Source organism: Cicer arietinum, chromosome 1, assembly GCF_000331145.2.
Source record: "Cicer arietinum cultivar CDC Frontier isolate Library 1 chromosome 1, Cicar.CDCFrontier_v2.0, whole genome shotgun sequence".
Lineage (NCBI taxonomy): Eukaryota > Viridiplantae > Streptophyta > Magnoliopsida > Fabales > Fabaceae > Cicer > Cicer arietinum.
This window is the reverse complement of record NC_021160.2, coordinates 15,037,752-15,050,160: the sequence shown is the minus strand read 5'-3', so window position 1 is coordinate 15,050,160 and position 12,409 is coordinate 15,037,752. Positions and strand designations below refer to the sequence as shown.

At 25.9% G+C, this 12,409-nt stretch overlaps 1 protein-coding gene across 1 annotated transcript; it reads left to right on the top strand.

Annotated features, from left to right (window-relative positions):
* Positions 1 to 3,630: 3,630 nt before the first annotated feature.
* On the top strand, positions 3,631 to 8,389 carry LOC101496839 (probable flavin-containing monooxygenase 1). The gene is made up of 5 exons (XM_004513434.4): positions 3,631 to 4,068; positions 6,320 to 6,557; positions 7,283 to 7,458; positions 7,583 to 7,941; positions 8,044 to 8,389. Exons 1-5 carry the CDS (start codon positions 3,631 to 3,633, stop codon positions 8,387 to 8,389), a joined length of 1,557 nt encoding a protein of 518 aa, XP_004513491.1.
* The last annotated feature ends 4,020 nt before the right edge of the window (positions 8,390 to 12,409 follow it).

Genomic DNA, 12,409 nt, shown 5'->3' with positions numbered 1-12,409 from the left:
AGAAATATTTTCACGTATTGACCTGCGATTTTGACAAATCAATTATCGGTGTAAGAATCAAATAACATTTTTATTTGATGATATAAATTTTCCACTATTCTTTCAAAACAAAGAAAAAAGAAATTGTCCATTCTTAAATTTTGTGATTTTTAAATTGGTTTTTATATTGACGACATATATATATATATATACATACATATATATATATATATACATATATATATATATATATATATATATATATATATATATAAATTTAAAGTTGAGAATATAATCTGATTGTAAGTTTAAATTCATATACATAAAATTTAGATTTAGTCTCTATTTTTATATTTTTTGGTTTTATTCAATATATATTTATATTTAGAATCAATATCTTCCATAATAATTGATTTATTACTATAAAATTGTAAATTCTGTATATATTTTCTATTATATAATTGTTAATATAAATTCTATTATTGCTATTATTATATATTTATTATTTTAAAAATTATATAATAATGACTTGGTCAATGAAAATTTGAAAATGATCACTCAATATTTTTTTTAACTTTTTAATTGCTAGAGGAGTGAAGCCCTATTAAATCAGAATTTGATTAGAATTTCCGTAAAATTAGATCAATAATTATTTTAGTTAGTATTTAAGTTTGAGTTTTTTGAAGTTTAATAATTTGACTAATTTTTCCTTAATGGAAGTTCATTAACCACATGAATTAAATCACTTAATTTAATCGCTCAATACAATGTAATTGAATTTTTTTACATGGCAATTGATTTTGTTGTAAAATATGTGTATTTGACTATGATTTTGAATATTACGGGCAACTTATTTTATGTGTATTATTTGATTTATATATTGGATTTAACATATTTTAAAAATTTACGTAAATATGATTCGGTTAAATTATATTTGTTATGATGTTGGACATTAATTCTCCAATTTGTATTTGTTGACTGTTGGCATAATATTTTGGTAAATAAATTACATAATTATGCCAAACACCTAATTATTTTCTCTATTATGAGATTCTCTCCTATTGCATATGTGGCTACCCCACTTTAAATTTTCTTGTCCAGATTAGATAATTTTTTAAAGAATTCTATATTTTGTTGCATCAATTTAATGAATTGAATATGTTTTTTATGCTTTCTATATGTTGTTGCCGCAACTAAATCAATATGAGTAAAATATATTGTACAATTTCACCATGTATCCATTTTCAATCAACATTATTATCGTAGTTTTATTCTATAGACAATAATTTTTTATTTGAAAAATCTCTCCAACAGATTATTGATTTCGAATTTTTCGACCAACATGCTAAAACATTGTGTGTTAACGAACAAATCATGATTTATCAGTGTTTTTCCTTTCTTATTTGCGAAAAAACCCAATTATTTCTATCTCCGATTTCGTTATTGTTCTTCAATGAGATCGAAAATTCTTAGATGGATTCTTCATCCTTTTGCATCTCCATCAAAACTTTTGGAAATATTTGGCTAATGTTGCTGGAATAATCATCTAGAATAAATCGTGTATGATGATATATGATTAATATTATGTGCGCATGACAAATATGAGTTTTTATAATATTAATTATTTATTTACTTATTTTACTTATTTCTAAGAGTGTAACAGATTAGGATTTTAATTTTTTTTTTTTTTGGTGATGAAAAATTCTTGGGGTATTCAATTAAAATTTTAATGTAACTAAATAGATATTGAGGTATTCAATTAAGATTTTTTGGATTTTTTTAAAATAAGTGTAGAAATATTGTGGTATTCAAAAACTTTCAAACCAATCCTAAACTTTATATTATTTTACTCATGTCATATTATAATATATATATATATATATATATATATATATATATATATATATATATATATATATATATATATATATATATCATGATAATGACTCTCAAATGAAAATAAATTGATAACCATTTTAATGCATCATTGAAATTTTAACAAAGATGATAATGGTGATTTATATAATTAATCTTCAAGATATTATATATCATAATAATAATTTTTAAAATAAAAATAGATTATTAATCTAAGTCGTACATCCTTTAAAAAATATTATAGAGATATATAGCATTGAAAATGTTGTTTATAAATAAGAATCATCGAAATGAAAATAAATTTTTAATCTCTCTATAAATAGTAGAATAATGATGATTGCCTTAATTTAAATATGTGGAATTGAAATTTTTGAAAATAATTTAAATTTTAACAAATAAAAAAAAGTGTATTGAAAAGACTATGTTGTAATAATTTCTCTTTAATGATTGCTTAAAATTCATTGAACCATTTGAAATTTTGTAAATACATAAAATGATTTTAAATAATATAAATTCTTATAATAAAAATCTTTCAAAATTCAAATTACAAATCTTGATGGTATTTTAAAATTTTAAAAGTCATTAAAATCTTGCAGGTCTTTTAAAATCCACAAGACTATTTTGATGCAAAAATTATATTTTAAAATCATAATCCAATATACTCCCTAAGAGTAGGGATGACAAAATGCATCAACCCATTTTCTACTTGTCACCTTCATTTGTATCTTTCACTTTGATATACGTGAAAATACTATTTTATCTTTTTTACTATATATAAAAACTTGATATTTTTTACTATAACCTTTTTGAATATTTCAAAATTTCTAAAATAAAATTTGTTGATTTTTGAAACTTTCGAACAATGTAAAAAGTTCGAAATAGGAAACTTTCAAACAACATGAAACATTCGAAATAGAAAATTTTAAAATTTTAAAAAGTTTTCATGAAATAATACCACAGCTCTTGAAATAGGAAATTTTAGAATTTTTTAAAATTTCCATGAAATGAAACCTCCAAAATAGAAAATTTTCAGATTCTCATAATTTTCAAACCTTCGAACATTTCAAATATTTTAAACAATCGAAAATATTGTTCTTAAAATTTCAAAAATAAAAACTTTTGAAAAATAAATTTTTTAAACTTTCAAAGGTTTTATAAAAATTGAATTTTTGAAGATTTAATTTTTTTTAATTATTAATATGATAATTAATATATCAATTTATTTTATAGTGTCTAAAACCAAATGTGCAAAGAGATTAGTAGTTATTTATACTATTGCTAGCAACAGATAGAGTTATATCTTCGACGCCTGTGAAAAATAAATGCCACATTAGTGATGTATTTGTACATTATCGAATAATTTATCATTTATTTTGTATGATATATTTATTACTAAATATTTCTGATCACAATTTAATTCATAATCTATATTTAATTATAACAAATAACATAATGTATTTAATACAATTATGTCTCACTGATTTTTTTCCATGATATTATTAAATAGCTCTATGTATTTTAAGAATGATTTAAGTACAAAAAAATTCTTTGTCAAAAAAGTACAAAAAAGTCGTTATTATACTTTTTCTTTTACGAAATTATTAAATTCCTTATATTCTATGTGTTGGAGGTCATGTTATTTTAACCAAATCTTTTATAAAATAAATATATATATAACAACTCAGATCCAATATGTATTTATGTAGAAACATCTTTTGCCTCTATTTAATCCATTAGACCAAAGAATTACCATCAACTAGTCTCATTTCTGAAAATATGGAAAAAAAAGTTGCAATTGTTGGGGCAGGAATTAGTGGCCTACTTGCTTGCAAATATGTTTTGGAGATTGGTCTTCATCCTATTGTCTTTGAAGCTGAAGATGATGTTGGAGGAATATGGAGACATACTATTCAATCTACAAAACTCCAAACACCCAAACAAGATTTCCAATTTTCTGATTTTCCATGGGACTCTTCTATAAAAGAAGATGTTCCACATAATGAACAAGTGCTTGATTATATTAAATCTTATGCTAATCATTTTTCCATCATTCCTCACATCAAATTCAATTCCAAAGTCATTGATATAGATTTTGTTGGAGAGTCTAATGAAGAAATCAATTCATGGAAATTATGGAGTGGTAATAATAGTCCTTTTGGCTCCAAGGGAAGATGGCATATTACTATAGAGGATACTAAGAACTTTTCAACAGAGGTATGTAGATTTTTATTGTTATTTGTACAAATTTCATGTATTTATTTTGTTTGAAGATTTTTAGGGTACATGTGCTAAATTAATTATTCCGTGTTGATGGTCTTTAAATTAATACTTAAATAAATTATTATTGTTAAATGATTTATTATAACAAAATATATAAAATTGGCATAATATACTTATAGATGATAAAATAATACTCTACGTATGGATGGAAATAGGTCATAACTCAGATCGGGATAGATTTATTTGTATGTATAAGTTCGATCGAGACTTTTTTAAAAGTCTATTTAATTAAATATATCAGATTTAGGTCAATTGAAAAATCTACAAGTTGACATACTTAATTAAATATAAGTAATTATTATTATTATTATTATTATTATTATTATTATTATTATTATTATTATTACTATTATAATAATATTAAGTTTTGTCTTTTGTGATAAATCATAATTTTTTGAGCATTTTATGTAATTTAAACATATTATGATCTAAATCAATATTTGATATATTTAAATATTTTATTATAAAATAGAATTATGGTGTAAAATAATCTTAGATACTCTAAGGGTCCATTTGATGAACATGATAGGAGTAAATTATCATGTTTTGTCTGAATTCAATGTTTGATAAACCAATATGATATGATAAGTTAATCGAAAATTCTATTTTTTTTTTGTCTCTCTAGCTAGTTAAAATTTCTCTCATGAATATGAGTTGGTTAGTAATAGTATAAGATAAAAACAATAATTTATTCAATTACTCATATAAAATTAAAATATAATAAAATATATATATATATATAAACAATTTATAAAATATAATCTAAAATACAAAAATATAAATCTAATCAATATAAATATAAAAATAATTAATAGAATTTGATACTAAACTTAAAAATGAAATATTAACAATTAATTTTAAAAAAAAGTTTGTGATTTTATCACAAGAGTGGTTTTGTCTTTTTATATAATTTAATAAATTAGTATTCAAAAATATAAAAATATGAAAATTAATTGAAATTTTAAAATAGATATAATTTGTTTATAAGAGTATTTGGTCACTCTTGATTTTTGTTTAAAAGATAAATTGTTTATTTAGTAGTGTCAATAGATTGTTTAAAATATAAAGTTATTTCATTACTTATTTAATTTTTTTAGTATTTTTTTGTTAATTTATAATATTTAAAATATAATAGGTTAATTAAAAAAAAACTTAATATGTAATTGTTCACCGTGGTCATTTTGTTATTTAAATATAATATATAAATATTATATCATGATAAGATATGTATCAAATACATAACAAAATAAAATATTATCATGTTAGTCAAACATAAAATATTTTAATGTTTATCTTGTCACTATTCTATCATATCATTATTCAGCTTTATATCTTATCATGTATTATCAAGCACTAAGGTCCTTAGATACTCATGTTAGATATTAAAATATAACTTAAGGTCGTTGACATGTTAACTTGTTCTTTTATTTACAAAAGTTTAATCGTGAATGATATACTTTAAAAAAATAATATTTTTTCTGTCTCACAATAGTATCATTTAAGACCTTTGCACTCATATTAAGAAATGTAAAAATTAGAAGCAAAAAAAAAAGTAATTTTATCATATTATTCATCCTAATTATTGGTGAATTTTTATTATTGTCAATGTAAAATATAATAATATTTTAAAAGAAATATAGAAAAAATAATAATTAAAGTTGCATTAAAAATTGTAAAAGTTTTATTGAAAATTGTAAATGACATTCATTTTAAATATTTTTGTTGTTGCTAAAGTGACACTAATTGTAAAACTGAGGAAGTAGTGAAGTAGGTGGCGTAAACAAGCTTTAAAAAATGTTATGTTAGACCTTAAGAATTGTATTATAAATATTTTTTTTACCGATAGCTAATTGTGAGACGAAAATATTATTTTATTCATTAAAGAAAAACAATTTACAATGGTCTGTTAATTCAAAATAATCGTTAACTTACTGGTTACTAGTTAAAGGGACAATTGTGAAAAAACATTCATGATGTCAATATCTCCCAAATTTTTTTTTTACTACTTTCATATATTATTTCTTGTTTGGCAATGGCTACAAATATATGCTTACAATTTTTGTTGTCATTTTGTCACTAACAATGTATGAGTAAAATTTGGAGAAATTATGCTTTCATCAAAGTAAATATTTTGGTTTTGCTCTACATGAGATCATTAAATTAGAACGGATATTTCTAAAATCAGGTGCACAAGGTTGAGTTTGTTATCCTTTGCATTGGAAAGTATAGTGGTTTGCCAAACATTCCCACGTTCCCTCCTGGAAAAGGCCCTGAAGTTTTTAAAGGTGAAGCTATGCATTCTATGGATTATTCTGCCTTGGACAATGACGTTGCTGCTAAGTTGATAAAAGACAAGAGTGTTACAATAGTAGGCTCCGGAAAATCTGCTCTTGATACAGCTGTTGAATGTGCCACTCTAAATGGTCAGAATATATTTCTTCAAATTTATTTGCATTCTTTTTTCTCTTTTATAAACCGAGATTAAAAGAGATACACTGTTTACGTAAAATTGTATTTTTTTTTACACTGACAACCAATAATAATTTGTTACCTCTCGACTTATAATAAAAAATAGGTTTAATTGCAGTTTTGATCTCTCTATTTTAGCTGAATCGTAAAAGTAGTCTCTCATTTTATTTGTCCCTAATTTTGGTCCCTAATCATAATTTTGGTCCAAAACTTATGAATTTTTTTTTTTGCGTTCATTTAAGTCACACAATGCCTCAAGATCTTGTGGTACAACAATTGTACTTGAAATTTATGATTATAAATGGTGTGGTGTGATTTGAAAAAAATGAAATTTCATTAAGTTACGAACAAAATTGTATTTGGAGGACCAAAACTGGAGAGAAATAAAATGGGGGGACTATTTTTGCGATTCGGCTAAAATAGGGAGACCAAAACTGTAATTAAGCCTAAAAAATAATTATATAACTATCATGATTTTAAATTGTAGTCTGCAATCGCAATTGCAAAATTTTGAAGTCTATGCAACATCAACTAAAAATCATGATAACTATTATTAATTTAAAAATTATACAATATGATAAAGTAGATTGAAATGGTCATGATTTAGTAATACATTTAATTTGTTTGTTGCACCTTGTAATATCCCTTAATTTAATTTTATATCCATGAACTCTTGTAGGTGTGGCTCATCCTTGCACAATCATCCATGGAACATCACATTGGGTTCTCCCAACTTTGAGTGTATGGGGCATTAGTCTTGCATTGTTATATTTCAACCGTTTTGCAGAGTTTTTAGTTCACAAGCCAGGAGAACCATTTTTTCTTGCTCTTGTGGCCTTTTTACTTGCACCATTGGTAAGATTCTTTGTAGTAATGCTTTATGTTTCTTTGAAAAACTAATTGGGCACATAGGCATCACAATAGAAAGAAAAGTGTGATAATAACTAAGTCATTTATAATTGCACTGTTATTTTTTCAGAGATGGGGAATTGGAAAAATTGTTGAATTATACTTAAAAGGGAACTTACCAATGAAGAAATATGGAATTGAACCTAAACACAGTTTTCTTCGTGATTGGGATGCTTGTCGAATTTTTATTCTTCCAGAATACTTTTTTGACAAATTGAATGAAGGTTCCATTGTGATAAAGAAATCAAAAAGCTTTTGGTTCAGCAAAGAAGGTTTGATCGTTAATGAAGAAGCTAAGCCTCTAGAAACAGATATAGTTATTTTTGCCACAGGATATAAAGGTGACCAAAAACTTAAAAGCATATTCAAATCTCCACTATTCCAGAATCAAATTATTGGCTCAACAAACGTAACAGTTCCCCTATACAGGTTAGTAACACTCCATCTATTTCTATTTTTTATATATCATTTTACTTTCTATAACTTTTCTTTATGTTACTGATATATATAATCTATGTTGTACTACTTCAGGCAAATAATTCATCCTCGAATTCCACAACTGGCAATAATAGGATTCGCTGAGAGCATATCAAATCTATATTCAAATGAAATTAGATGCAAATGGCTAGCACATTTTTTAGAAGGAAACATTGAATTGCCAAATATAAAAAATATGGAAAAGGATATCAAAATATGGGAAGACAACATGACACAATATGTTAGAAATTGGAAATCATGCATTAATACTTGTGGCATATGGTATAATGATCAATTGTGCAAAGACATGAAATGTAACCCTCGAAGGAAGAACACTACTTTTACGGAGATATTTGAACCATATGGGCCCAGTGATTACAAGGGTCTTATTCGTAAATGATTGTCATAATCATCATTATTTTAGACTTTTTATATTTTATATTTGGGTGAATAAGTGTTTGTCATATGTTCAAAGACATTGTGAAGTGTACTATTAGAAGAATATGTAACTTCAAAATAAATAAGAATTGAGTCAATGACCTGTCGGAATATTTTATTTTTTATTTTTTTAATTATTATATTTCAATATTATTATGTATGTGTTTATCCTACCTACGTATTCGTATGAACAAAATGTGTTTTAAAGAATTTATGGTAGTGAAAATGAAATTGTCAAATGAAAGATGACAATTTAACGCAAAAACATGGATTTGATTCAAAGTAGACCACACACAATTGGGTCTATCGTGTCTGTGAATATACTTATGGATGAACAGTTGGTCAGGTAAGCCTACTTCTTAAAGATGTGATTTAGTAAAAACTAGTGCGTACCTCGCATCAGATATGTAGTTGAAAACAAATAATAGGTGTGATATTTATGAAACATTAGTATGTCTCCAAAAAAAAAAACTATGAACTAATGTATAATCATTAAGGATAAAGTAAATCTCATTTTATTAAATTTTTCATTTTTATTATATATTTTATATCGAGAAAATATGATATCTTCTTATTTTATATATTTATTCTGCTTTCATATATCCGCCATTAATGAAAAATGATCTATGTTTGTGCATTGAATAAAAATTCCATTTTTTCTTAGTTAACAATGGTACAAATCACACAAACTTTTAACATTCTTTCAATATATTATGTCATACCTCGTTTAAACTAATTATTATAAGATATGTTTCATATTTAGAGATATATAACAAATACATAAATTGATTGTTAGTACAATACTATAAGACTAGTATGACCCATATAAGAGGAATGCACCGTGCACTCCTCTATTTTACTTCTCACTCTTCAATTTTTTTTATTAATCAATCTACTCTTTTTTATTTTATATAAAATTATAAAAAAAAAATTACGACATTCTTTTCTCACCCCCACTTTTGAAAGTTATCAAAAAAATTTGACTATTCGAAAGTTTTAAACTTTCGAAATAATCTAAAGTGAGTTTTAATTAATGTTTTCGGAACTTTTGTTAAAAACCAAACCTTCGAAATGAATTTACAAAAAAAAAAAAAACTTTCGAAACTTTTGTTGAAGTTGAAAGTTTCCAGAAACATTCGAAAGTTTCTTTAAATTCGGAACTTTTGATGAAGTTGAAAGTTCCGAAACGTAATTTTCCAGAGCTTTCAAAGGTTTGGATCAATGTGAAAGTTCCGAAGTGAGATAGTTTCGAAAGTTTCAAGAATTTCGAAAGTTTCGAAATTTTTAATTTTTATTTAAATTTATTACTATTTTTGAAATTAGGTATGAGTAGAGTTGAGGTTCCTGCCTCAAGAAAGAGAATATATTCTACAGACAAATTCATCATCGGTCAGGTATTAATATTACTGATAATCCATCACCGATAAATTTTTTATTATAACGATATATTTGATGTTTTATTTGAAACGTATTTTGTAGGTATTTCCTTCTCGAGAAGCTGTATTTGAATGGGCAAAAACCATTGGAAGGCAAAATGGAATTTTAATTGTTACCATTCGATCAGATAAAGCAACCGGAAAGAAGGGAAGAAAAGACAAATTGATTTTGGGATGCGAAAGAGGTGGAAGATATAAATCAAAATCAAAATCAACAGTAACTTGTTCTCATAAGGAAAATTGTCCGTTTACTCTCAGATTTAAACCGTTAAGTGTCGGTGAAGGATGGAAAATTAGTGTTCATTGTGGAACACACAATCATGATCTACTTGATATTGTAACTAGTCATTCTTATTTGGAGCGTTTAAATGAAGAAGAGAGGAAATTTGTCAATGACATGACAAAGTATAAGCTTGCACTCAGATTCATTCTAAATGCTTTGAAAGAGAGAAATAAAGCTAATATCACAATTCCAAGTCAAATATATAAAGCAAGGAGTACTTATCGATCATCATTGAGATGTTCATACACATAAATGCAACATCTATTGAAGTTAATACAACAAGAAAATTATGTGTATTGGACAAGAAGACGGGAGAATTATGATGTTTTGAGAGATATATTTTGGACGCATACTGATTGTATAAAGTTGTTAAACACGTTTCATTTTGTTTTGATATGTGATAGCACATACAAAACAAATAGATATTGGTTACCACTACTTGAAATTGTCGGTGTCACATCTACTAGTTTGATATTTTCGGTTGGGTTTGCTTATTTGTAACAAGAGCGACACAAGATAACTTCATCTGGGCATTTGAAAAGGTACGAAAGTTGTTCAAATCTGAGACTTTAATTTCTAAAGTTATTGTGACTGATAGAGATCTTGCCATGATGAATGCGATTAGTGTTGTGTTTCCAACTTCAATACAGTTGCTATGTCGTTTTTATATTGAAAAAAATGTTGGGGCAAGATGCAAACAATATGCGAAAAAGGATAGACAAGAAGAAGTAATGGATTTATGGAAAAAAAAATTGTATATTCGACTAGTGTGGAGGAGTATCATCATCACTTGCAACATTTTGAGCTAGTGTGTGTCGATATTATTCTTTTTGTTGATTATGTGAAAGATTTGTGGTTAACACCTTACAAAGAAAGATTTGTCAATGTTTGGACCAATAGAGTGATGTATTTGGGGAACACAACATCTAACAGGTATTTTTAAATTTGTGTTATGATTTGTTTTGATTTGTTTTGTTTTAGAAAATATGATTTACTAGTTTATATGATTTATTTTAATTTGTATTATTTAATTTATTTGTAGAGTTGAGTCTGCTCATTGGAGATTGAAAAATATGTTGTAAAATAGTTTTTGTGATTTGTGTAAAAGTTGGGATACTGTGAATATGATGTTGAAGAACCAAATATGTATCATTCAATCTTTTTTTCAGAAAACCATCAAGGATGTTGAGCACGGGTATAATTCATCATTCTTTCAAAGTCTACATCACTCTGTATCAAGGAAATATTTAAAAAAAATTGACAAACAGTTACATAGAGTGAAGATTGAAGGGACTGATAAAACAATATGTGGTTGCTCAATCAGAACAACTCATGGATTACCATGTGCTTGTGAGTTGGCAAAGTTGCAGATATCTGATAATGTTATCCCTTTAGATAGCATTCATGTTTTTTGGAGAAAGTTAAGCCTTGAGAATGAATTGGAGGATGAAAAATCTTTATCAGATTATGACTTTTTAGAAGAGTTAGAAGCAATGAAAGCGTACATGAAGAAACACGATATTGTAAGTCAAAGGATATTCAGGGATAAGGTGCGTGAAGTTGTATTTCCTCATACAACATCAATACTTGCACCACCAGAGAAGGTGAGAACCAAGGGAGCAAGTAAAAAGAAAAAAGAATTTGATACTCCTCGTGATCCTTCATATTGGGAGTATGTTGATGCCTCTCAAGAATATGCAAAGCAACCATCTCAACGTTCTGCAAGGCAACCATCTCATTTATCACAATATTCTGCAAAACAACCATTTTACACACATTTTCCTACTCTTATACATCCGTATATTGAGGAGATGATAGATGTTGTGGCTGCTGGAAATTGTGGGTTTCGCGCAATTGCAGCATTGTTAGGTTGAACTGAAGAATCTTGGCCTTTTGTTCGAACACAATTGGATAAAGAAATTCGTCTACATCAAGACCTTTATGCCAATGTGTTCGATGACAGTGTTGAATCAGTGTGAAACTCATTGAAAATATCAGGATCGAGTGCTCAAGGAAAAGATAAGTGGATGTGTATACCAGACTTGGGTTACGCGATAGCAACACTATATAATGTCATATTAGTGTCGTTGTCTCGTAATCTGAATATGACATTCTTTCCGCTAAACAAAGCACCATCAAAAGAATGTTTACTAGCAATTGGATTCGTCAATGAAAATCATTGGGTACAGGTAAAATTTATTAGTGTTTATTAAATTAATTTTTTATGATATTAGCATTGTTTATTAAATTAATGTTTAATATT

Bases quoted from the DNA above. Each gene is read 5' to 3' on its own strand.
- LOC101496839 (XM_004513434.4), top strand. From the start codon at position 3,631: ATGGAAAAAAAAGTTGCAATTGTTGGGGCAGGAATTAGTGGCCTACTT. The intron at 4,069-6,319 runs GTATGTAGATTT...TTCTAAAATCAG, and splicing joins CTAAGAACTTTTCAACAGAG to GTGCACAAGGTTGAGTTTGT. The intron at 7,942-8,043 runs GTTAGTAACACT...GTACTACTTCAG, and splicing joins GTAACAGTTCCCCTATACAG to GCAAATAATTCATCCTCGAA.